The 27,236-nt window shown below is 44.3% G+C and overlaps 1 protein-coding gene across 8 annotated transcripts in view; it reads left to right on the top strand.

The window, feature by feature from the left end:
* ABHD6 (abhydrolase domain containing 6, acylglycerol lipase) overlaps nucleotides 1-26,725 on the top strand; it is a 49,623-nt gene extending 22,898 nt beyond the window's left edge. For all 8 annotated transcript variants that reach the window (XM_010346979.3, XM_010346978.3, XM_010346976.3 and 5 more), the window contains 7 exons: nucleotides 7,869-8,025; nucleotides 10,350-10,463; nucleotides 11,957-12,089; nucleotides 16,031-16,188; nucleotides 19,995-20,049; nucleotides 20,244-20,344; nucleotides 25,576-26,725. In XM_010346979.3, the coding sequence (XP_010345281.1) occupies nucleotides 7,869-8,025; nucleotides 10,350-10,463; nucleotides 11,957-12,089; nucleotides 16,031-16,188; nucleotides 19,995-20,049; nucleotides 20,244-20,344; nucleotides 25,576-25,752 (895 nt within the window). In that variant the 3' untranslated portion in view covers nucleotides 25,753-26,725. The remainder of the gene's footprint in view (nucleotides 1-7,868; nucleotides 8,026-10,349; nucleotides 10,464-11,956; nucleotides 12,090-16,030; nucleotides 16,189-19,994; nucleotides 20,050-20,243; nucleotides 20,345-25,575) is intronic.
* The last annotated feature ends 511 nt before the right edge of the window (nucleotides 26,726-27,236 follow it).

The following is a 27,236-nucleotide window of genomic DNA, read 5'->3' as shown; positions in this document are numbered from 1 at the left end:
AGGCAGTAGAGGTAGCTTGGCACCTAGTCCCTGTTCCCCGCTGCCCTGCCATATGAGCGTAAGGGTTTGGTGAAGACATCACATTGTGCAAGCTCCTGGAGTTCCCTCTGGGATCGTCTCAGCTCCTCAGGGAACAAGAACAAGTGTCCCCAGTAGGCCACAGCAGGTCTTCAGAGCAGCTCTCTCTGGGTCTAAATGTCCCTGGAGCATGACCAGCACATTTCCACAGCACTGTGGACTATGGCCGCTCCTGCAGGAGGTACCAAATGCTTCAATGTGAGTCAACAGAGAGCCACAACTGGGGATGCTGTGGCCACTTGCGGATGATATTAGGTCTGATTTTCATTGTGTAATGAAAATATCAGGACTTTTCACAAGATGAAAAAGACTGAGATTTTCTAAGATTTTTGTTTTCCCAAAAAAACTCAGTTGTAAAATCAAGGTAAGAAATCATAGCAACCAGTTCACTTCTATAAATATAATAAAGAAAAGGGAATAAGAATCAGAAAAGAAGAAATAAAACTGGCATTGTTTGCAGACGACACAATTGTGTACATCGAAAGTACAAAAAAATCTATAAATAATTTGTTGGAATTAATAAGTGAATTTGGAGCTGGGCGCTGTGGTTCATGCCTGTACTCCCAACACTTTGGGAGGCAGAGGTGGGCAATTGCTTGAGCCCAGGAGTTCGAGACCAGCCTAGGCTGCTCACTGCAACCTCTGCCTTCCTAGCTCAAGTGATCCTTCCACCTCAGCTTCCAGAGTAGCTGGGGCTACAAGTGTATGCCACCTTACCAGCTAATTTTTACAGTTTTTTGTAGAGACAGGCTGAAGTCCTGGGCTCAAGCATTCCACCCACCTCAGCCTCCCAAAGTGTTGGGATTACAGCTGTGAGCCACCACGTCCAGCCTGGTTTGTTTCTTTTTATTGTGGTAAAATATACATAACTTTTAAAAAATGGAAAATAAGTGTTGGTGAGGATGTGGAGAGATCGGAAGCCCCTGTGCATTGCTGTTGGGAATATAAAATAGTGTAACTGCTAAGCACAAGTTTGTTGGCTTCTCAGAAAGTTAAACATTTAACATATGATCCAGCAATTCCACTTTGAGTATCAATCCCAAAGAATTGCAAGCAGGGTCTCAGTGTGCACACCAATGTCCATAGCAGCATTCTTTATAATAGCTAAAAGATGGAAATAACCTAAACGTCCCACAGACAGGTCGATAAACAAAATGTGGTATATACACACAATAAAATATGATTCAGCCTTAAAAAGGAATGACACTCTGATGCATGCTATTAATACAACATGGATGACCCTTGAGAACAGCTGTGCTAAGTGAAACTAACCAGACACAAAAGGACACATTTTGTATGATTCCACTTTTACCCAGAATAGACAAACTCATGGAGAAATAGAACAGAGGTTGCTAGGGGACTGAGGGAAGGGAAGATGAGGAGTTAATGTTTAATGGGTACAAAGTTTCTATTTGGGATGATGAAACGTTCTAGAAATGGATAGTGGGAATGGTTTTACAATGTTGTGAATGCACGAATGTCATTGATTGTACACTTAAAATGGTTAACATGGTAAATGTTATGTTATGTCTGTTTTACCACAATATAAAAAAATCTATAAGTATTTTTCTTCCGAGGTTCCTGTTAACTAGAAAAAGTGACTTACAGAATGAGGGCTGAGGAATGAGGGCTGTGGAGTCCGGGAGGCTTTATCAAAGAGGAGCCCTGGGGCTTTTCTATTTAGGTCAATAGAGCCTTCAATGACTTCTGTCCCTGAAAGAGAAGCAATTTGGCTCTTGTACTGAGATTGTAAAAGATCTTACTCTTGAGACATCTATTCATCCCACCTTAATTCTTCTCTTTGTTTCTGTTCTGTAAGGTTCTGCTTTTGTGAATTAGAGGTAATCTGTTCTCTATTTTCTATTAGCATTAAACCAAAGAAATTGTTTTTTCCATCTGGGCCATTAGTCCTTTAGAATTTTTCAGCTGACCTGGTGTCTTCCTACTCTTTCCTTGAGGGGATCATTTGAAAATATTAGTTCTCTGGGTCCGCCTGTAATCCCAGCACTTTAAAAGTCTGAGGTGGGCGGATCATCTGAGGTCAGGAGCTCAAGACCAGCCTGGCCAACATGGTGAAACCCTGTCTCTACTAAAAAAAAATACAAAAATTAGCTGGGAATGGTGGCGTGTACCTATAATCCCAGCTACTTAGGAGGCTGAGGCAGAAGAATTGCTTGAACCTGGGAGGCGGAGGTTACAGTGAGCCGAGATGGTGCCACTGCACTCCAGCCTGGGCAACAAGAGTGAAACTCTGTATTAGTTCTCCAGCTCCTTGTTTCTGGAGCCTAAAGTTGTCCAGTGGATGTACCAATTTAATGAAAAATATCGAGTGGTACCAAAGAGCTCCATGTGGTAATGAAGAAACCCTCAATTCCTGAGTCTGGCAGTCTGGCCACCTTCCAACCCTGTGTCTCTTCACTCTGGTTCAAGTCTTACTTGGCTCTCCCCCAGGCCCTTGCCTCTGCTGTCTCTACGTCCTGGCACCTCTTTTCCAGCCTCCAGCTGATATATGTTGAGTATCCTGTAGTCCGCTGAAGTTTCATCTTTTCCACTAGGTCCTTCCAGCTCTTCTGTGATCTTGCACTGTACTTTTAGTTATAGAGAATTTGATGATTATAAAAACGTAACCTTGGCTGGGTGTGGTGGCTCATGTCTGTAACCCCAGCATTTTGGGAGGCCAGGTGGGCGGATCACGAGGTCAGGAGATTGCGACCATCCTGACCAACATGGTGAAACACTGTATCTACTAAAATACAAAAAATTAGCTAGGTATGGTAGCACGTGCCTGTAGTCCCACCTATTCGAGAGGCTGAGGCAGGGGAATCACTTGAACCCAGGAGGTGGAGGTTGTAGTGAGCTGAGATCCTGCCACTGCACTCAGCCTGGCAAGAGAATCAGACTCCATCTCAAAAACAAAACAAGGCCGGGTGCGGTGGCTCAAGCCTGTAATCCCAGCACTTTGGGAGGCCGAGGCGGGTGGATCACGAGGTCAAGAGATCGAGACCATCCTGGTCAACATGGTGAAACCCCGTCTCTACTAAAAATACAAAAAATTAGCTGGGCATGGTGGTACGTGCCTGTAATCCCAGCTACTCAGGAGGCTGAGGCAGGAGAATTGCCTGAACCCAGGAGGCAGAGGTTGCGGTGAGCCGAGATCGTGCCATTGCACTCCAGCCTGGGTAACAAGAGCGAAAACTCCGTCTCAAAAAAAAAAACAAAAACAAAAACAAAAACAAAAAAAAAACAAAACCAAACAAAAATGTAACCCATTTGAACCCCACTCCGGGTACCAAAAATAATAAATGAAAAATTATTTTAAAATAAAAAGGTAACACAAAGAAAATGTAAATTACCCGTAATCCCTGGAATAATTTTCTTAATTGATTCTTTTGTTCTTCCTGCCTCTCCCCAACGACCACTTCATCTGTGGATACTTAACAGTTTTGTTTTTTTTTTTAATGGAATTGGAATCCATACTATTTTTAAAAATTGGGTCCTGTTTTTTCATTTGACATGTCATAAATATTTTCTCATGTTATTTAATATTCTTTGAAAACTCAGTTTTAAATAATAACAAAATATGACATTGCCTAGCTATATGGTGGTTTATTTAATGTATTTCCTGTTTATGGACACTACGGTTAGTACTGATTTTTTTTTCTAATTTAAATAACACATAACACTGGCTGGAACAGGTTTAAAAATTTTTTTTTCAAGGTTTCTGCTTATTTCCTTGAGACAGATTATTCTTGGAACTATAATTACTGGGTCAACAAGGGGCATGAGGTTTCAGAGATTCTTGATATTTTATGCCAGATTGCTTTCAGAAAGGCTGAACTTTATAACTGGTTATATATAAACACACACACACGCAGGCCATGTGCAGTGGCTCAGTGGCAGGATCACTTGAGCTTGAGACCCAGCCTGGGCAACACAAGGAGACACAGTCTCTACCAAAAAAATTTTAAAATTAGCCAGTCATGGTATATGCACCTGTAATTTCAGCTATTCAGGAGGCTGAGGTAGGAGGATCAGTTGAACCCAGTAAGGCAGGGCTATAGTGAACCATGATTGTGTCACTACACTCCAGCCTGGGTGACAGAGTAAGAGCCCATCTCAACAAAAAACCCCATCACTTTTCTAATTTAGAAGCCCATAGATGGTATTAATATTTTTAATAAATTTTTTATTAAAAAATTTGGGGGGCTACATAGTATATATAAATGGGGTACCTGAGATGTTTTGATACAGGTATGCCATGTGAAATGAGCACATCATAGAGAATGGGGTATCTGTCTCGGTAAGCATTTATCCTTTGAGTTACAGCCAATCCAGTCACATGCTTTAAGTTATTTTAAAATATACAACTAAGTTATTATTGACTATAGTCACCCTATTGTGCTATCAATAGTAGGTCTTACTCATTCTTTCTATTTTTTTTTGTACCCATTAACCATCCCCACTTCTCTTCTACCCCCAGCCACTCATCTCAGCCTCTGTTAACCATCCTTCTACTCTCTATGCCCATGATCTCCACTGTTTTGATTTTTAGATCCCATAAATAAGTGAGAACATGTGATGTTTTGTCTTTCTGCCCCTGGCTTATTTCGCTTAACATAATGATCTCCAGTTCTGTCCATGTTGGTACAGTATTCATATTTTTAATTACTAGTGAACTTGAACATGTTTTCTATGTTGGTTAGTCATTAATATCTTTTCTACTCTGAGGTACCTTTTCATTTATTTGGCCTAGTGTTGAATTGGGGTTTTAGCATGGTTGAGATCAATTTGTAAGTTTTTTATTTATTAAGGATATCAATCTGTAGCTGTCATATTCATTGCAAAAATTTCCCCTAATTTTTCCTTTTAATTTTTGGCAAATGATATATTTGGAAGGACAACATCATCTTTACATAATGCTAATAACTATAATGTATTGAATACTTACCATGTCCTGGGCATTGAATAAAACTTTGTACATGGATTACCTCACTTAATCTTTGCTATGTTCTTAGTGGAATGCAGCATTTCCTCATATTATAAGATTACATAGTGTCTTATTCCATTTTGTGTTGCTGCAGCAGAATACCCCAGACTAGGTAATTTATAAAGAAAAGAAATTTGTTTGGTTTATGGTTTTGGAGGTTGGGAAGTCCAAGAGACTGGTGCCAGTATCTGGCAAGGGCCTTTCTGCTGTGTCATTCCATGGTAGAAGGTAGAAGAACAAGAGACTGTAAGAGTGAGCCAGAGGTAAGAGGGTGCCATACTCACTTTTATCAGGAACCCACTCCCTCAATAATGGCATTAATCTATTTATGAAGGCAGAGCTGTCAGGACCTACCTCTTAACAGTCCTACCTCACAATGGCAGTCAAATTTCAACATGAGTTTTGGAGGGAACACTCAAAGCCAGTAAGTAATGAGCTGGGATATGAATGGATGGACAAAGTCATGTTATGATGTTTTGATTAGAATTTTGAAATATACTTGCCTTGTTGTAAGAAGAGCTTTTAAATTAGCCAGTGCTATTATGTTCTTTACATTTTGAGTAGGCAGTGCAGTAATTACAAAAGTTTCAAAAGAAACTGGCCAGGTGCGGTTTGACTGGCTGGATACCTGTAACCCCAGCACTTTGGGAGGCCGAAGCAGGCATATCACTTGAGGCCAGGAGTTCGAGACTAGCCTGGCCAACATGGTGAAACCCCATCTCTACTAAAAAATACGTAAAGTAGTGGGTTGTGGTGGTGCGTGCCTGTAATTCCAGCTTCTCAGGAGGCTGAGGCAGGAGAATTGCTTAAACCTGGGAGGCAGTGAGCCGAGCTCATGCCACCGTGCTCCAGCCTGAGTGACAGGGTGAGACTCCATCTCAGAAAAAAAAGAAACCCAGTAAAAGTCTGCCTTCCATCTCTATTCTCTGTCCACCTATTCTCATCTTATTCCCTACCTCCACTCCAGATATTCATCTTAATAGTATCTTGTGGCTGGACGTAGTGGCTCACGCCTGTAATCCCAGCACTTTGGGAGGCCAAGGCAGGCAGATCACTTGAGACCAGGAGTTTGAGACTGGCCTAGCCAACATGGCAAAACCCCATCTTTACTAAAAATACAGGAATTAGCCAGGCATGGTGGTGGTGTGTGCCTATAATCCTGGAAACTCAGCAGGCTGAGGCACAAGAATTGCTTGAACCCTGAAGGTGGAGGTTGCAGTGAGCCAAGATTGCCCCAGCCTGGGTCACAGAATGAGACTTTATCTCAAAAAAACAAAAAACCACGCCAGTTAGAACGGCGATCATTAAAAAGTCTGGAGACAATAGATGCTGGAGAGGATGTGGAGAAATAGGAACACTTTTACACTGTTGGTGGGAGTGTAAATTAGTTCAACCATTGTGGAAGACAGTGTGGCAATTCCTCAAGGACCTAGAAATAGAAATTCCATTTGACCCAGCAGTCCCATTACTGGGTATATATCCAAAGGATTATAAATCGTTCTACTATAAGGACACGTGCACACGAATGTTCATTGCATCACAGTTTGCAATAGCAAAGAACTGGAACCAACCCAAATGCGCATCGATGATAGACTGGACAGGGAAAATGTGGCACATATACACTATGGAATATTATGCAGCCACCAAAAACAATGAGTTCGTGTCCTTTGTAGGGACACGGATGAACCTGGAACCCATCATTCTCAGCAAACTGACACCAGAACAGAAAATCACACACCGCATGTTCTCACTCATAGGCAGATGTTGAACAATGAGAACACATGGACACAGGGAGGGGAGCATCACACACTGTGGTCTGTGAGGGAGAACTAGGGAAGTGGCAGCGGGGAGGGGGTGGGGAGTAGGGGAGAGCGAGCACGGGGAGCAATGCCAGATATAGGTGAAGGGGAGGAAGGCAGCAAATCACATTGCCATGTGTGTACCTATGCAACAATCTTGCATGTTCTTCACATGTACCCCAAAACCTAAAATGCAATTTAAAAAAAAAATTTGGCCACCTCAGCCCACAATTAAATCTCACTCAGACAAGGAAACAAACAAACAACAACAACAACAAAAACCCAACCAACCAAACAAAAATATCTTATGTATGCTCCCACGGTTTTTGTATGCAGATAAAAGTAAATATGAATATGTATTCTCTCTCCCTCTCTGCTTATTTTACACAAAGAGTTAAGACCAGTCAGTTTAGGTTATTTGCTATTGCAAGACTTGGCTACTTCTTAGTGTAAAGTAGCTTACAGAGTCATCTCTGATTGAATTAATTATCTCTCATCTTGGAGAGATTCACCATGCAGAGGGTTCAATTTGTTTAGATGGTAATTTCATATTGAAATCGATTTGAGGCCAAAGTCCAGCACTGCCAAGTCTTATGTAACCAGCAGAAGCTGAGCTTTCAAGCAGCTGCCATATGTTACAAGGAACAAAGCCAGAGGACCAGTGCAGATGGTTCTCAAGAAATAAGTTATCACTCTCAAAATCTCTAGAAAGACATAGTGTCAAAAGGTTATTATGTGTGGCATGCTTCTTAAGAAAACACCACCTTTCCCATCGTAGAGTGATTAGTAAAGCATATACCAAAATAGTTCATTTAAGGCATTCTCTGGAATGGTCTGGCTTGATGTTTCCTGAGGTTGAAGCTCTGGCGACTGATGGAGGACAAGGGCTGGAGAAGTGTTTGTTTCCACTAAGTAAGACTTACAGAGAGGACCTGTGCCTTTCTTGAAGCCACTCATCCAGAGCTGACTGATTTTGCTTTGTCTTTATTTCCCACCCCTTCCAGGTACTGGCGGAGGACATTGGGCATGCAAGTCCGCTATGTTCACCATGAAGACTATCAGTTCTGTTATTCCTTCCGGGGCAGGCCTGGCCACAAACCCTCCATCCTCATGCTCCATGGATTCTCTGCACACAAGGATATGTGGCTCAGTGTGGTCAAGGTGCAATTCTAGATTCTTCTCTCTCAGAAGAAAAGGGAGTTGGGTGTGGTAGCTCATGCCTGTAATCCCAGCACTTTGGGGAGCTAAGGCAGGAGGATTACTTGAGTTCAGGAGTTTGAAACCAGCCTGGACAACATAGAGAAACCCTGTATCTACAAAAAATAAAAAATTAGCCAAGTGTGGTGGTGCAGGCCTATAGTGCCAGCTACTCAGGAGGCTGAGGTGGAAAGATTGCTTGAACCTGGGGGGTCAGGGCTTCAGTGAGCCATGATTGTGCCCCTACACTTAGCTTGGGCAACAGAATAAGACTCTGTCTCAAAAAAAAAAGGAAAAAAAGGGTTTCCACTAGGACATGATGTCATCAACAGTGGTGGAAAGCAAAGGGAACTCAGAACTGTGATGGTTCAAGTCATACGAGAACTAATGCAGTGTGGCCTGGCACAGTGCCTCACACCTGTAATCCCAGCGCTTTGGGAGGCCAAGGCGGGCAGATCACTTGAGCCCGGGAGTTTGGGACCAGGCTGGGCAACATAGGGAGACTCTGTCTCTACAAAAAAAAAAAAAAACAAACAAACAAACAAAAAACTTAGCCAGGCATGGTGGCATGCACCTGTAATCTCAGCCACTTGGGAGGCTGAGACGGAAGAATCACCTGAGCCTGGGAAGTCAAGGCTGCAGTGAGCCAAGATCATGCTACTGTACTCCGGCCTGGGAGACAAGAGTGAGACCCTGTCTCATAAACAAACAACAACAACAAAACGCTAATGCAATATGTTACTCTTTCTTTGGTCAGAAAAAATGTATTGTGTTGAATATTATATGTAAAACCTATGGCTTAGAAATCTTTTCACCTCATGGATACTTCTTTGGGGCGGTTTCGGACACAGCTGTATCTCAGAACTGCTGTGATGATCAGAGTTGGCAGAGTTGGCCTTTTCAAGAGTCCTTTGCTTTTTTGTACTCCAAGTTTCTTCACTCCCTTCCCCTCCATCTTCTTCCTTCACTCCTTTGCCTCTCCTTCCCACTCCCTCTTCTACACCCGTTTTTTTCTTTTCCTTTGCCATTTGATCTGGCAGCTTCCTGGAAGAGTTCTCCAAGTCGCTTTTTGTCTTGGTTTACTTGGCTGTAGCAACTTGCTGCCCTTGTTAAGCGTGATCAGCTGTGAAGGTTGAGGCTGGCGGAAGTCTTGAGCAGAAAGCACCCCTGGTTCCCACCTCAGGCAAGACCATACCTGAGGGATCCCAAGTATCATCTCCAGGAGGAAAGGACTCACCCAGCCTCTAGTTACTTGGGTTCTTATTTCCAAATTTCACTGTAAGGACAGTCATCTTCATGCCTTGATGAACCCCTTACTTTCTGCCCCCTCCTCAGATAAGCATCTTTCTTCTAACTGGATGTTCATTTGTTGGTAACTTATGTTTCTCAGTTTCCTGGTAAAAAAGTGGTGCATATCTAAATGGAAGAAGGTGTTTTAGGATAAGAATATTTTGCGAATTAGACCTTAATGTAAAAAGAAACCAAACAAACCAGAATTGGGGTAATCAGACGTGATTCTTGGGGAAAACGTTGCTTCTGTTGGCTCTGGAGCTGGCCAGGATATGGGAAAACAGAACCATCCTTTCCAGTTTCAAGTCAGCAGCTGCATGGCTGGAGTAAGTGTGGAAGGGGTGGGGGAAAGGTGGAGGTAGTACATGTCAGTAGTACATGTCAGCTGGTAGGGAGAAACAGCAAGAGACTTAAGCCTGCTGCCCTGACTTTGTCTCTGTTTTACAGGTATCTCCTAAGCCTGCTTCCATCTATGTATTAGTCTTTGGGGGCCTCTGCTCCCAATGAGGATACTGGCAATGCTTATTCACATTACTGGGGGAAAACACTTAGTGGCCAGTCACTTGCAGTGGGACACCCAGGCAGGCGGGCAGATCATGAGGTCAGGAGTTTGAGACCAGCCTGGCCAACATAGTCAAACACCATCTCTACTAAAAATGCAAAAAAAAAAATAAAAAAATTAGCCAGGCGTGGTGATGTACACCTGTAATACCAGCTTCTTGGGAGGCTGAGGCAGGCAAGAGAATCGCATGAACCTGGGAGGCAGAGGTTTCAGTGAGCCAAGATCATGCCATTGCACTCTAGCCCAGGTGACAATGCAATATTCCATCTCAAAAAAACAAAAAACAAAAAACAAAAAAAAAGCACTGAGTGGCCAAGACTCACACATCCCCAGGGATGCTGTCCAGGTCACTGAGTACATGGGGCAACCTCCCAAGAACATGGGCAGACGTGTTTGGCATATCACATACTGACTCTTTGGGTCTGTGTGTCCTCAGTTCCTTCCAAAGAACCTGCACTTGATCTGCGTGGACATGCCAGGACATGAGGGCACTACCCGCTCCTCCCTGGATGACCTGTCCATAGATGGGCAAGTCAAGAGGATACACCAGGTAAGCAGAAGGTTCCACCAAAGATTACCCAGACTGTCTCAGCCACCATTGCATGTCCAAGGCTGGAGAGCAGGGAAGAGAGTCCCATGCTACCTCCTAACCGGTCTCTGGTATAGTCTGTCTCCTAGTGATGGAAGCCAAATGGCAACCTGATACCTCCAGTTGGCAATGGAAGGCCAGGGTCCATTACAGACTGTTCAACTCTAAGCCTATTGGCAGTTGTTTGTAACGAAATACAATCTGAGCATTTTCTCAACTCTTTGGAAAGGGGTTTAGAATTTCTTAAAACCAGTTTCCTCCCTAGGGATCTGTTTTTCTGTTTACCAGCTATATGATAACAGTAATAGCCCCTCTGCCTAGCTGGGGAGGGTGTTCTTCACATTATAACCTGCTTTAGTATCTATTGCTAGTACCTCTTTTAGAATCGAGCTCTAGCCTCTGCTGGCTGGGTCTTCAAGGTCGTAGGAATTTATGAGCCGTTTCAGAATGTGGTAGCCCATAAGTTTCAGGCTGACCTTAAGTACTTTCTCCAAATGAGGATATTTAATATCTGCTTCCTCCAATAAACTGTTCTTTAAATTAGGCCAGGAACCTTGTCTTTTTGGCTCTTATGCTGTGTTTTCAACATCTGATCATAGTTTCCTACACATAATAGATAGCCGATAAATATTTTTTAGATGGGTGAATAGTTGGGTAGATGGCTGATTGGATGATTGGATGGATAGAGGGATGGATGGCCGGATGGATGGATGGTTGAATAGACAAATGGATGGTCAGATGGACGAGAAGAGCTTTAAATTAGGGCAGGAGCCCTCTAAGTACAGCCCATGAACTATGTTTAGCTTGTACCTATTTTTGTAAACTAAATTTTATCGGAACACAGCTACACTGATTCATTTATTTAATACATATTGCCTTTGACTGCTTTTGTCTGCAACACCAGAGTTGAATAGTTGCAACAGATTATATGGCTCTCAAGGAAGAAGAAAATATTTACTCTCTGGACCTTTATAGAAAATTTAATCAGCATGGGCAATATGGTGAAACCTCATCTAAAAAAAAAAATTAGCCAGATGTGGTGGTACATGCCTGAAGTTCTAGCTACTCAGGAGGCTGAGCTGGGAGGATCTCCTGAGCCCCAGAGGTGAAGGCTGCAGTGAACCTCGGTGATCACGCCACCGCACTACAGCCTGGGCAACAGAGTGAGACCCTGTCTCAGAAAAAGAAAACAAAAGTTTACTGACTCATTAATTAGCAGAATCCCTGTTGATTTCATATTTATAAATGACCTCTCAATCTATTGTGCCAGATTAAGAGAAGTCTGTACATGCCACAGTGCTCATCTTATAATAGATCCAATAGAGTTTCAGACTCTCTTTAAACAGTAGTCATTTTCAGTTTTCCATAGGAAGTCCAGGGGCCTTCTATGCTATAATCACCATTGCCATTGTCTACAGCTGTGTAACCAAGCCGCTTCTCATTTCCTTTCCTAGTTTGTAGAATGCCTCAAGCTGAACAAAAAACCTTTCCACCTGATAGGCACCTCTATGGGTGGCCACGTGGCTGGGGTGTATGCTGCTTACTACCCATCAGATGTCTCCAGCCTGTGTCTTGTGTGTCCTGCTGGTAAGTTACGAGGCTGAAACGTCCCTCCCCAGGGATGAACTCCTGAAGAAGCAGGTAGCTAGTCATAGCAACTCTGCTGTGACTATTTTTTAGAATCATCTTTTTGATGTATGCTTGAGAGATATGCAGTGTTTTATTGATAACTCTAACCAACCAATAGTTAGATAATCATAATCATAACCAGACTGATTTTGAAAATATAGAACCAGCCTTGTTCCACCAAGATTTTGAGGTGGGGCCAGTCACAGTGGCGCATGCCTGTAATCCCAGCTACTCAGGAGGCTGTGGTGAAAGAATCGCTTGAACCCAGGAGGTGGGGGTTGTGGTGAGATCGGATTACAGACATGAGCCACTGCACTCAGCCTCTCTCTCCCTCTCCTTTGGTGCTTTATTGGGGTATTATTTACACGTACATAGTAAATTGTCCAAATTTAAATGTGCATCTCAATGACTTTTTACATACACAGTTACTTCAACCTGGGTGACAGAGCAAGACTCCGTCACAAAAAAAAAAACCCAAAAAGTCAAACTTTGGTTTCTCTATTGTTATATGTAAGTACGTCAATGTGAACTGAAACATATTCTCAGATATTACCATTTGAAGTTGGATTTTTAAATTTATCTTTCATTAAGTCTTCAAACTTGTGTTTATAATATATAATAGATAAAAATTGTATTTTTTCCTCTTTCCCCTCTATCTCCCTCCTTTTTTTTTTGAGACAATCTCACTCTGTTGCCCAGACTGGACTGCAGTGGTGCAATCATGGCTCACTGCAGCCTCAACCTCTCCTGAGTTTAAGCAATTCTTGTGCCTCAGCCACCCACCAAAGTAGCTGAGATTACAGGCGTGTGCCACTATGCCCAGCTAATTTTTTGCATGTTTAGTAGAGGTGGGGTTTTACAGTGTTGGCCAGGTAAACTTGAATTCTGTTGGCCAGGATCCTGTTGGTAGGAATCACTTGAACTTTTGGCCTCAAGTGATCTGCCCACCTCTGCCTCCCAAAGTGCTGGGATTACAGGTGTGAGTCACCATACCCAACCTCTCTCTCCCTCTCCCTTTGGTGCTTTATTGGGGTATTATTTACATAGTAAATTGTCCAAATTTAAATGCGCATCTCAGTGACTTTTTATGTATGCAGTTACCATCCAGGTCAAGATATTATGCCCATTTTATAAATGGGAACATTGAGGCACCAAGAAATTCGTTAATGCCAAAACCACAATAGGATCAAGAGTCCAGACTGCCTGACTCCAGAACCCAAACTGTGATGTTTGGAAGTCCTTGCGTATTTACTGCCTCCTTTATATGACTCATATCCTCTGCTTCCTCTGTATGATTCAACTAGAATCCAGCAATGAGTTGAACGTTTAGTGACTTTTACTGAAACTTAACTAAATTGACTTTTAAAATCTTTCTACTACTCTGAAAGCTCGTCAGTTTTGAAATGTAAAGGACATTGAAATTGAAGATAAGCCACCAAAGGGTCTTCTCCTCTCTTTTTTTTCAAGTACCGTATCTGAAATTATTTGATTTTATAATAAGAAGTTTGAGAACTGAAGGAACAGCATCTATGGAAGGTTTTTAGATTTTAAATCATTTATGGGAAGTAAAATCTAACTGGCTTTTTCAAGTACAGGTTTGTTTGCTCAGAGAAAACGTTTACATCTGAATTGCAGTTGGAAATTTAAAATTAAGTTTATATGTGAAAATGAAAAAGTAGAAATAAACTCAGGATTATATTCTACCAAGGGTTTTAAAATAAACTTTCCAAAAATTTTGAAATAATTTTAAATTTAAAGAAAAATTACAGCGATGGTATAGAGAGCCCCATGTAACCTTTACTCAGTTTCCCCGTTGTTAATAGCTCACATTACTACAGTAAATTTGTCACAACTAAGAAACCAGCATTGATATATTACTGTTAACTGAACTCCAGGCTTTATTTGGATTTCATTTAGTTTTTCAACTAATGTCCTTCTTCTGTTCTGGGATCAGTCCAGGATACCATGTGACATTTAACCTAGGGTTAATTTTAAAGAGAGAGGAAATAGATAATGTCATCTGCTTCATGGCACCATGAAAGCCATACATCATACCTGTGTTAGCTTTCAAGGGTTTGCTGTACATAGTTTTATAAAGTGGATTTCTGCATCACAACCAGTATTATTGCTGCTATTGCCTTTCTTTGTGAAATCTAGCTCTTTGAGAGATTTTGCTGGGCGAGATAGCTAACATCTGTAATCGCTCACACTTTGGGAGGCTAAGAGGTGAGGGCCGCTTGAGGCTAGGTATTCAAGGCCAGCCTGGGGGAGACCCCATCTCTACAAAAATATAAAATTAAAAAAAAAAATCTAACCTGTACACATATGTTTATTACAACACTGCTTATAATAGCAAAGACTTGGAACCAACCCAGGTGCCCATCAATGATAGACTGGATAAAGAAAATGTGGCGCATATACACCGTGGAATACTATGCAGCCGTTTAAAAAAACGAGTTCATGGCCGGGCGCGGTGGCTCAAGCCTGTCATCCCAGCACTTTGGGAGGCCGAGGCGGGTGGATCACGAGGTCGAGAGATCGAGACCATACATGGTGAAACCCCGTCTCTACTAAAAATACAAAAAATTAGCTGGGCATGATGGCACATGCCTGTAATCGCAGCTACTCAGGAGGCTGAGGCAGGAGAATTGCTTGAACCCAGGAGGCGGAGGTTGCGGTGAGCCGAGATCGCGCCATTGCACTCCAGCCTGGGTAACAAGAGCGAAACTCCGTCTCAAAAAAAAAAACAAACAAACAAAAAAAACAAACGAGTTCATGTCTAAAAAAACGAGTTCATGTCGTTTGCAGGGACATGGATGAGGCTGGAAGCCATCATCCTTAGCAAACTAACACAGAAACAGAAAACCAAATACTGCATGTTCCCACTCATAAGTGGGAGCTGAACAATGAGAACACATGGACGCAGGGAGGGGAACATCACACACCGGTACCTGTCAGGGGGTGGGGATCAAGGGGAGGGAAAGCATTAGGACAAATACCTAATGCAGGTGGGACCTAAAACCTAGATGACAGTTCGATAGGTACAGCAAACCACCATAGCACATGTATACCTATGTAACAAACCTGCACCTTCTGCATGTGTATCCCAGAACTTAAAGTGAAAAAAAAAAAATCTAATCATTTGGCTAAGCTAAATGCCTAGAACCTTGCTTCATGCTGGAAGTGAACATGAGTTTTGCCCTCTTGCGCACTTCTGTGGACTCTGGTGTCATGCCCTGAGGTGATGGGAGATAATGAGCAATCTCAAGAGAATCCTTCTCAACAGTGGCCTAGTGCTCTCCTAGAGGAAGAGCGACTCTGGAGAAGGCAGCAGGGTTGCTGCCCTGAAGCAAGGAACAGCTAGGAAGACTCCCAGTTCCCCTGTGTTTTGTCATTGACCCCAAATAAGAAAGTACCACCTAAGTCCAGACCAAAGGAAGGAGTAGTCATTCGTACCAGCCCTGTTTTTTCTTCCAGTCATGTGTTTCCTCACATTTCCCATCAACAATCAGATGTGCTCAGGCAAGTTGTCTTCAAGGCTAATCCTTCTTAAATTCTATCAGACATATGAATCCCCTGGCAACTTGTGAGAATGCAAATTCTGGTTCAAGAGGCTCAGGGAGGGGCAGTGTCTGCATTTCTTACAGGCTTTCAATGCTCCTGGTCCACGGACCACAGTGTGAGTAACCAGTCCCTGAAATATGTGGAAGGGTTTTTTTGTGTGTTTCTTGCTGTGGTTTTGATTTGAGCAAGGATGGCAGTACCAACAAAAAAGAAATTTACTCATGAAAGAAACCTGAAATGTATTAACTCAGGGCTCTACTGGAAGTTCCCTATATAAAATGGGGTTGGTAAGAAGGTGGATGTATTGTCAAACCATTTGGGTTTGAATCTCACAGGCCTGCAGTACTCAACTGATAATCAGTTCATACAACGGCTCAAAGAACTGCAGGACTCTGCCGCCGTGGAGAAGATTCCCTTGATCCCGTCTACCCCAGAAGAGATGAGTGAAATGCTTCAGCTCTGCTCCTATGTCCGCTTCAAGGTGCCCCAGCAGGTAACGTGGTTGCAGCAGTGACACAACTACCCTCCCCAGAGGCTTGGGGGCGAGTGCCAGCTTCCTCCACATTCCCTCCTTCACCTACTCATTGACTCCTCCTTGTCCTCTTCTGTGTATATTCGGAAGTGTCTCTGCAGTCCCTGCAACATGCCAGGCACTGTGCTGGCACAGTGGTCAATAAAGACAAGAAGCTCCCTGGGCAGACACTGTCCAGTGGGGGAAGTAGACGATGACAAGTAAACAATTACCAGTGGTCGTGAGTTTTATAGAGGAAATGAAGATGGTGTAGTGATTGAATAGGAAGGCAGGGGTGGCTTTGATAAGCCTCTTTGAGGAACAGCATCGACAGAGGTGGAAAAACATGTATATTCAAGATGAAGGAGGCTGGGATGGCTGGAGCCCCAAGAATAAGAGAATGGTTGAGATGGAGTTAGAAAGGGAGGCAGGGGCTAATTCAGAGATACTCAATTGAAAAAAAAATCTTAGGACCTCTTTACACTCTTAAAAATTATTGAGGAACCCAAAGGGTTTTTATTTATGGGGGTTATATTTACTATTAATATTTACCATATTAGAAATGAAAACTCATGCCAGGTGTGGTGGTTCATGCCTGTAATCCCAGCACTTTGGGAGGCCAAGATGGCAGGATCGCTTGAGGCTAGGAGTTCAAGACCAGCCTGGTCAATATACCAAGACCCCATCTCTATTTAAATACAATTAAAATAAATGAAAACTCAGAAGATTTTAAAATGCAACGAATGTACAAGCACTCATTCCAGTAGCCAGGAGCAAGGACATCGTCCCACATTATATAGGCTCTGAAAAACAGTGTACTTTTGAGAGAATGTAAATGAAGAGGCGAGTAACATTGAGTATTAGGAAAGTAGTTTGACCTCCTGGGCTCCCAGGAGCCACTTTGAAAAATGCTGGACTAGATCCTGTAGGACGTTATAGGTTATGGAAAGGAGCCAGGGGTTTTTCTAAGTATAATCCCCCACTGAGGGATTGTGGGAGAGTACAAATAGAACAAAGGAACCCATCTGGGAAGTGTTGTGCCTTGGAGACGATGGTGGTGTAGACTAGGGTTGCAGCAATGGAGATGAGATTTGAGGAAGGACAGGATGTACAGGCGAATTGGGAATGGGGGCTGGGGAAAGGGGAGGAGTCACAGGTGACTTCCAGCACTTGAGGTCCTGGATGGATAAAAGTAGTATTTTCCTGGCTGGGCATGATGGCTCACACCTGTATTCTCAGCACTTTGGGAGGCCAAGGCAGGTGAATTGTGTGAGTGCAGGAGTTCAAGACCAGCCCGGGCAATGTAGCAACACCTCATCTCTACAAAAAAATTTTAAAAAATTAGCCAAGTGTGGTGGCACACACCTGTAGTTTCAGCTACTCAGGAGGCTGAGGTGAGAGGATCACCTGAGCCCAGGAGGTGGAGGCTGCAGTGCGCCAAGATCATGCCACTGTACTCCATCCTGGGCGACAGAGTGAGACCCTGTCTCAAAAAAAAAACAAAAACAAACAAGAGAGATAGTATATTCTGAGGAGGGCAGGCAGGTTTGGGGAGTATGCCAAGGGCTCCATTTTTCATGTAAGTTCAGGTTGCCTGTGAGGTCTCCAAGTGCAGAGGTCAAGGTGTAGCTGAGAGAAGTCTGGCCTGAAGCTGTATGTATGTTGGCACCATCAGCAGACACTAATATTGAGGGTCATGGGTCTGAATGAGGTCATCTAGGGAGGTGGTGTGAAGAACCAAGAGACGAGAGTTCAAGGCTGAGGCTTCATGACCCCAAATTATCTCCCTCTGTTGTAGGAGCTGAACCCTGCCTGGGGGTGGACGGGTCCTCCTAGGACTTGAGAAAATGGGTCCTATTCAGAAGTTGTGAACATGACTCTATAGATGTGGCCTGTCCCTATGGAAACACCCAGAATCATTCTGTGACCTGTTCCAGCCCTGAAATCCTTTTTTAGCTCTGAAGTTGCACTCCTTTCTCCCAGTACTGCTCTTCCCAGAACACAGTGGCCAAATGGTGTTTTAGAAAACTCCATGTTTTGAGTTGTCAGGGATATGAAAACACCAAGAGAAAAAGAAATGGCAGCTCCAAAAGCCTTTCCTTCCTAGGAGAGAAGGAGCACCTGCACACTCAGCCCACCATGTCATATTGTGTTGTGACTGTCTACACATCTGTGGCCTTCGCTAGGGACTTTGTCTTAATTAGCCGTTCTGTCCCCAGACTGTAGCACAGTGCTCGCATGAAGTAGGTCCTACGTATAGATTGGATGGATTGATGGATGAGCGGATGCCTGGATAATGCCGTGACGGAAAATGGATGGGTGGGTATTTGCAGGATAGATTTTTGCATGAATGATTCATGTGCCAGTGCACAGATGATTTAGGTCTGCAGGATGGAGAGATGGCTGAATGGTTGGATGCATGGATGGGAGGATCTCTGGATAATGCAGAGATGGAGGTTGGATGGATTGGTGTATGCAGGAGAGATAGACAGACAAATTGCATATGTGTTTCAGGATGGATGGATGGATTGAGCAGAGGTGGAGGATGGATGGATGCAAGACAAATAGGTATGTGTGGGTACAGGATGGATAGCTGAACAAAGAAAATGTCTGATGCTGAGCACAGTGTTGTTACTCAACAAATTGTGATTGTTCTTATCTCCAGGCTGAATGAGTTAGTCTGGTGATGCTCCAGAGGGTTGACTTAGTCCTTAGCAGCCATGGCTGGGTCTTCCCCACTTTCGGGCAGTGCACAGGACTCCTAAGAGAGTGCACTGAAGGGTTCAGACGTTTCCAGGTAGAGAAGAGGAGTAGAGTACAGCCACTAATGTGAACCCTGTACTCTACCTCAGGAGTCCTGAGGCAGGAGGAAGAGAAGGACTGTTTCTTCCAGCCACCGCTACCTCTTTGGGTCAGTAGCCCAGGTCCAGGAGATCAGGCCTGTCCACGTGGGCTGCAGCCCTCAGCAGGAAAGGCAAAGGTGCTGTCAAATGATTAACAAAGGACTGTGGAACTCTCCCTAGAATCTTCTCAATAATTTATTTCTTCATTGTTTAACAGACCTATCATCCCCAGTGGCTGAATTTTTTTAATATAACTTGTTCTACATTTGGATATTACTGGCTAATTACTTAGTATTATGATCATCCTCATTATGTCTTTTATTTTTTCTTTCTTTCTTTTTTTTGGCTCTGTCACCCAGGCTGAAGTGTAGTGGCGCCATCTCAGCTCACTGCAACCTCCGCCTCCTGGGTTCAAGTGATTGTCCTGCCCTCAGCCTCCCCAGTAGATGGGATTACAGGCCTGCACCACCACATCCGGCTAGTTTTTGTCTTTTTAGTAGAGATGTGGGTTTCACCATGTTGACCAGGCTGGTCTTGAACTCCTGGCCTCAAGTTATCCGCCCACCTCAGCCCCCCAGAGGGCTGGGATTACAGGCATGAGTCACCGCGTCCGGCCCATCCTGATTATGTCTTAAGTGAAGCAGAGAAGCTCTCAAGCTAAAGTTGCTGTCAGGCTATCTCAGGTGCTGTGGGGTACCTCCAGTTTCACGATATTACCCAAGTTCCTTTATAATTAAAAAAAAAAAAAAAAAAAAAAGCTTCTTGGAAGCCTAACTCCCCATTAGACTATGTGCTGCATCATAGGAATTCAGAGGGCCAGGCTCTAAAGACCTTGACAGTGCAATAAATTGCTAGACCTCATTCTCATTCATTGTCCCAGAGCTATGAGAGGCCTGAGCAAATGAGTCTTCTCTTGCTTTCTAACGCTGGGTTCTTTATCCTTAGATCCTGCAAGGCCTTGTTGACGTCCGCATCCCTCATAACAACTTCTACCGAAAGCGTAAGTAGCCCAGCTTTCAGCTTGGAGCTCTGGATGCATGGCTTTTATTTCTTAAATCTCTGACACTGTGAATGTTTCCATGGGCCCCTGAAGAGAGGAAGTGGTGACCTGGACCCAGTGACTATCCCATGACCCTGCAGGGGTGCCAGAGGCACAGTCTAGCACATGCTCACTTTGTTTTCCTTTTCTGCAAGTGTTTTTGGAAATCGTCAGTGAGAAGTCCAGATACTCTCTCCATCAGAACATGGACAAGATCAAGGTCCCGACGCAGATCATCTGGGGAAAACAAGACCAGGTATGTAACATGTGCCCGTGGCGGTCTGTGCTTGTCACCAGGGCCTCAGGAAAAACGTCCTTGAGGAAGAGCAAGTGGTTATTTACGGAGTGAGCTGATAGCTGCTGTCAGGGAGACGGAGAAGGCACGTGTGTCGGGTGCCAGTGTTGACGGGGCAGAGTTCTGGGAGTTAAGAGCAACAACATTTGGTCTGGTAAAAGAAAAGGCAATGTTAAATCATTTTCAAAAATCATTTTTATCAAAGCCATGCAGTCACGTGGTATTAAAAAATCTTCAAAAAGCACCAAAAGGTTTATAATAATGAAAACTTGGTCTTTTTCACATCCCAAATCCCAGTTTCCATTAATATGAGGCAACTTTTACTGTCTTATATATATTTCTTAGATTTTTTTTTTTTTTTTTTGAGACAGAGTCTCGCTCTGTCACCCAGGCTGGAGTGCAGTGGTACAATTTCAGCTCACTGCAACCTCTGCCTCCCAGGTTCAAGGGAACCTCCTGTCTCAGCCTCCCGAGTAGCTGGGATGACAGGTGCACACCACCACAGCTGGCTAATTTTTGTATTTTTTTTTTTTTTTTTTTTTTAGTAGAGACAGGGTTTCACCATGTTGGCCAGGCTGGTCTTGAGCACCTGATCTCAGGTGATCCACCTGCCTCAGCATCCCAAAATGCTAGGATCATAGGTATGAGCCACCACGCTTAGCCTAAATTTTTTAAGCTAGAAGTTGGCAGCTGTTTTCTGTAAAGGCCAGATGGTAATATTTTCTTTCAGCTTTGTGGTCCAGTCTCTGTCATAACTGGACAGAGTTGAGTAACTCTGATGTTATAGTTTAAAAGCAGCAATAGGCAATATGGAAACAAATCACATGGCTGTGTTCCAGTGAAGCTTTATTTACAAAAACAGGCAGCGAGCCATTCTTTGCCTACTCCTATTCTAAGCACACATGTAGTAGATACATATGCAAGCCTATATATATCCAAGCTTTCAAACATTCTAGATACACTGGCATCTAAGATGCATGTTTGAAAGCTTAGATATGTATAGGTATGCATATGTAAGATATATATATATATATATATATGTGATTATATATGTGTGGGTACATATATATGATATTCACATATATATATAAAAGAAGTATATATCTTGGAAATCATTTCATATCAGCCCATACAGATCTATTCATTCTATTTTTAAAAATATTTTATCTTGAAATAATTTCAAACTTAGAGAAAATTTGAAAGAAGGCTGGGCATGGTGGCTCATGCCTATAATGCCAGCACTTTGGGAGGCTAAGGCAGGAGGATCGATTGAGCCCAGTTTGAGACCAATCTGGGCAACACAGTGAAATCCCATCTCTATAAAAAATAAATTTTTAAAAAAGTAGCCAAGCATGGTGACACACACCTGTAGTCCCAGCTACTCTGGAGGGTGAGGCAGGCGGGTCACTTGAGTCCAGGATATGAGGTGGCAGTGAGCCATGATTGCTCCACTGCACTCCAGCCTGGGTCACAGGGCAGGATCCTATCTCAAAAAAAAAAAAAAAACAGCGGAGTATACCTGCATACCCTTTACCTAAGTCCATCAATTTTTAACTGGCAGGAGGTTACACTGTGGCCACAAAGACACACAAGTGCCTTAGTGACCCAGCCAGGAGAGAATGGGGAGGAGCAGCCGGGCTGTGCCCATGGTGTGTATGCAGAGTCAGGGGTAATGGTGTTTTAGATCAGCCAGGCGTGGCGAGGATTCACAGCGTGGGTTTGTGGACGTGGAAAGGAGGGGATCTCATATGCTCTCTTCTGCAGCAGCCAGGAACTGAAAGCAGCTTTATTTGTCCCCTGGGCTATGCCAGCAGAGAGTCATTTGATCGGGAATCAGAGCCAGAGCAGTGAAGGCCTTTTGTTGTTCTAAAAACCTCAATGGTGATTTGGGGCTCTCAGGAGCCAACAGGGAGAGGCTGTAACCCATCTTCCTGTGGAGACAGTGCAGAAGCGAGAGCACTGGCCTTGGAGTCTGAAAGGCTGTGTTCCAGCCCTGCTTTTGTCCTTGACCAGCCCATGACCTTGAGCCAGTAATTTCAGCTCCTCTAAATTGAGAGTTTCTCTTCTAGTACTGGGGTTATTTTGAGGCTCACATGAAATAATATGTATGAAAGTAATCTTCCCATTGGAAAAAAAAAAAAATAAATGATTAGGTTAGCTGATAGTAGATGAGATTGTTCATGTCCTTTGCCTCTGATGGTGGCCTCAATGCGTGGTTCAGAATTTTTTTCCAGACTCAGAAGTCCATGTTGTTCTAGTAAAACAGCCTGCTATAAATACGATCAGATCCTTCATGTGTTTTGTGGACCGTCCCTGGGATAGAGGCCAAATAGCAGAGGCTTTAGGGAATCTTTCATTTCACAGCCTTTTGCCTCCCAAGCTCGCTGGCTCTTTTCCTGCTCCGTCACCAACATTTAGTGTCACAGCACCCGCCCCCTACCAAGCCGAATTCAGCCTCCTTCTTCTTTGGACCCCTTTAGGCTGGCTGCTATACCGCACAACTGCAGGGGGAGCCATGTGCATCATCATCTATGTGAATGATGGATTGGGACAGTATACAACCTGTACAACCAAACATGGTAGCCCTTCCTCAGAGGGTTTCTGCATGCTTCAGTTCATGCATCGCACCTCTATGTTCAGTTCACCGAAGTAGGAGGGCCATCTAGAGACAAACAGGATATTACTCTTTATGTCCCTTCTCCCTGCCAGCACTGTGCCTGGTATGCAGGAGACCCAGGGTACACGGTGAGTGAGCAAACAAGTGAGAAATTGAGCAAACCGACTAGTGAAGGGATAAACTCACAACTGACTACCTACACATTTAGCCAGTTAACAGGAATTTATTGAGCGCATAGTATGTGCCTAACACTGTATTAGGCCCTGAGGATACAGTAGGGACAAAGACAGCCAGGATCCCTGCCCTCTGGCAGTTTCTCATTTACCTACCCCTATAGTGTATAGCAGGGCCTAGACGAGGCTGAGATGAGAGAGATGTGCCTCCCAAGCAGCTGGGACTACAGGCATGTGCAACCATGCCCTGCTAATTTTTTATTTGTTATAGAGATGAGGCCTTACTGTGTTGCTCAGGCTGGTCTCGAACTCCTGGATTTAAGAGATCTTCCCACCTGGGCCTCCCAGAGTGCTGGGGATTATAGGTGGGAGCCACCACACCCAGCCCAGGACAAGTTTTTGACCACCTATATGAATATTCTATCCAGGAAATAGCTGATGTGGTTCCCACGGATGTGCCTATCTCATCAGGGGCTGTTCTGTTAATTGCGCTTACCTCTGAGTGGCCATAGGTAATGATGGATTTGTAATGCTAACCAGCAAATAGTGCCAAAGCCAGCAGCTCATATGGGTATTTTTGCCTGGGAGTTGTGGTTTCTGATCTCTCTGCAGGAGAGACATTCATTTTGGCTGGGCATGGTGATGCGTACCTGTCATCCCAGCTACCTGGGGGGCACTGAGGTGGGAGGATCACTTGAGCCCGGTGAGGGGAGGCTGAAGTGAGCCGTGATGGCATCACTGCACTCCAACCTGGGCAACAGAGCAAGAGCCGTCTCAAAAAAAACAAAAAAAGACACTCAGTTGGGAGTTTCTGCTTGTTCATGCTTTTTTCACCTGTTGACTGCATCGGCATTTCCTCTGGGTGTTTCCACAGTAGCTGGGTGTTAGTCCTGCTCGGTGGGTTGCCATGGCAACCTTAGCTGTGAGTGAGTGACAAGGCAGAGGTTTCCAATTCCTTGGCTGGAATTAGCTGTTAAGCTCCCCATCAGCTGTTCCATTTCCTGGTCCAGTGATGCCCTGCAGTGCTCCATTCCTTGAAGGAGGCATCCTCTTGCCTTAACTCCCCAGTGGGCAGAAAATCTTGGTTTTAATGATTTGAGTTGGTGAGAATAGAGCAAACACAGAAGGCACTTGAGTTTGTTTGGGCATTTACTTTTGCAGTTAAGGATGGGGAGGAGGCGCCCACTTGTCCGGGATGAATTGAAGGTAAAAGTGACTAAGAGAAGGGGAGTGACTGCAGATCCACTTCCGAGGGCAGATGTTGGAGAAAAAGACAGAGGTGGATTGGCATAGTAGCTGGGACCCGGAGGAAAATGAAAGGAAATGAGTTGCTTGAAAATGATCAGCCCTGGAAAAGTTCTGACTTTCATGTTGGAAAAGCATTCCCCATTATCCACAGATGTCAGGGCTGGGAAATACACAGCTCCAGGGATCCCTAGAGGACCTTCAAAGATATACCCCCAGCCAGGTGTGGCGGCTCACGCCTATAATCTCAGCACTTTGGGAGGCCGAGGCAGGTGGATCACCTGAGGTCAGGAGTTTGAGACCAGCCTGGCCAACACGACAAAACCCCATCTCTACAAAAATTAGCCAGCCAAGGTGGCAGGCACCTATAATCCCAGCTACTGGGGAGGCTGAGGCAGGAGAATTGGCTGAACCTGGAGGGTGGAGGTTGCAGTGAGCTGAGACCACACCACTACATTCCAAACTAGACAAAAGAGTGAAACTCCTCAAAAAAAAAAAAAAAAAAAAAAAAGGAGATACCCCCAGCTTGTGATAATTAGCTTTCCCCTCTTGCATCTTCCTCCTGTTCACCTCCCACAGCTTGGGCTCCCCTAACCAGCCGCAGAGCCAGCCTGATCAAGTCACTCGCCTTAACACTCCCCATGGTCCCTGTGTGGCTGTAGGAACTGCGCCCTCTTCTCTCCCCACTGCCCACGTGCTCGGTGTCTCAGCTGTCATGCTCCTTGATGGCTGCTGCACTCGCCATGACCTCCCCCACCCCATGCCATTCCCATGTCCATGAATGCTCCCCTCTTGTCCCCTCCCTACTCTCCTGGGACTCAGGAACAAGGTCTTCCGTCGACCTTGCTCCCCCCCTGTGCCTCTGGCTTCCTCACCATACCATAACCTCCTCCAGGGAAGGGAATGTATGTTTTCTACCTCAGTGTTACTGACAGCAGCCCAGCTCCTGGCACAGAGTTGCAGAATGAAATAGGAAGCATCATGGTCACTTTCATTCAGAGAGCCACAAGCCCCAACACCAAAGGGACTTGGTCCTAAAATTCACATCCTCCTGCCCCGCTGACCCCTCCAGGCTGTGGTGGAAGTTCTGTCCATGGAGTGCACACGTGGGTGTCTGAATCTTTGCGTATCATCCAGCTCCCTCTCTTGCCCGGCAGGTGCTGGATGTCTCTGGGGCGGACATGTTGGCCAAGTCAATTGCCAATTGCCAGGTGGAGCTTCTGGAAAACTGTGGGCACTCGGTAGTGATGGAGAGACCCAGGAAGACAGCCAAACTCATTGTCGACTTTTTAGCTTCTGTGCACAACACAAACAACAACAAGAAGCTGGACTGAGGCCCTGACTGCAGCCTGTATTTGGCACACAGCACCCGCTCCCATCCCCCAAATCTGACGCAGCCACCACTCTCAGGGATCCTGCCCCAAATGCGGTCAGAGCGCCAGTGACCCTGAGGAAGCCAGTCCCTTATCCCTGGTATCCATGGTTCCCCAGAGCTTTGGGGACCATGAGAAAACCTCCAAGATCTTTTTCACAAAGTAGAAGAAACTCATAGGGAACGAAAGAAGAAACCCCAGCCATGAAATCTACCATGAAGTCTTCAAGTTCATGTTACTGACAAGCTTGTGCAAAGTAGCCACTTGGACCATAATGAAATCGAGGACGTTTTCTTTGGGACATTCCTTATAGACGGAGACCCAAGATATTTTTGTTGCTTCAGGTGTATACCCTTGCACGGGCAGTGGCTTTTATAGGAGCGTTAGTCCTCATTCGCCAAACCCTGTCATTTAGGTCGAATTTAAGTTTTACATAGAGACCCATGTATGACTGCAGCCCATTGGCTGCAAGACCAGGGAGGAAAGTGGCAAGCAGAAGAAAATGTTTACACGCACAGAGGGGCATTGTTCCAGTCCTTGGAGCGGCCGGAGCAGCAGAGTACATGGGTGCGTGGTTCATTCAGCACCCATGGAGTCAGATATGTTTGGAGTGAACCCACAACAGTCACAGAATGAACACCTAGCAGGGTAGGTTTCCTAGGAATAATTTATTATTTAAAAAAAATAGGACTAATAAAGCAATAATGTTCTAGACATCTGTCTAAGTAATCAGACTCAGGTTCCACACACAAGCAACAGCTCGTGGGCCTCTTTTCTATTTCGGTGTGCTACTGAGAACCCCTGGATGTAAAATACTAGTTTGTTAATGAATTCTGTGAATTCTGTGAACAGTAACGTGATTGAAAATAAGTCTAAGCAGCTGTAAAAGTGACCACAATGACATGAAATAAATGTAATAAGTTTAGATCAGCAACATGCAGGTGGTTTCTATTTGTGAACTCTAATTAGGTGCAATGTTGGCAGAGTTTCCGTTAACTTTAAAATGTGTTTTGTAGGCTGGGCGCGGTGGCTCAAGCCTGTAATCCCAGCACTTTGGGTGGCCAAGGCGGGTGGATCACGAGGTCAAGAGATCGAGACCATCCTGGTCAACATGGTGAAACCCTGTCTCTACTAAAAATACAAAAAATTAGCTGGGCATGGTGGCGTGTGCCTGTAATCCCAGCTACTTAGGAGGCTGAGGCAGGAGAATTGCCTGAACCCAGGAGGCGGGGGTTGCGGTGAGCCAAGATTGCGCCATTGCACTCCAGCCTCGGTAACAAGAGTGGAACTCCGTCTTAAAAAAAAAAAAAAAAAAAAAGATGTTTAAAATGTGTTTTTTAAAGTAAGCCTTGTTCAACAGGCTTTGGAAGTCTTTGCATGGATGATTTATTAGTTTTAAGGAATCATGTTTGCAATTTTTATTCAGTTGAAATTGTATATCTAAG

Source organism: Saimiri boliviensis, chromosome 8, assembly GCF_048565385.1.
Source record: "Saimiri boliviensis isolate mSaiBol1 chromosome 8, mSaiBol1.pri, whole genome shotgun sequence".
NCBI classification, from domain to species: Eukaryota; Metazoa; Chordata; class Mammalia; order Primates; family Cebidae; genus Saimiri; species Saimiri boliviensis.
The sequence above is the reverse complement of the archived record's forward strand: the minus strand, read 5'-3'. Positions and strand labels throughout refer to the sequence as shown.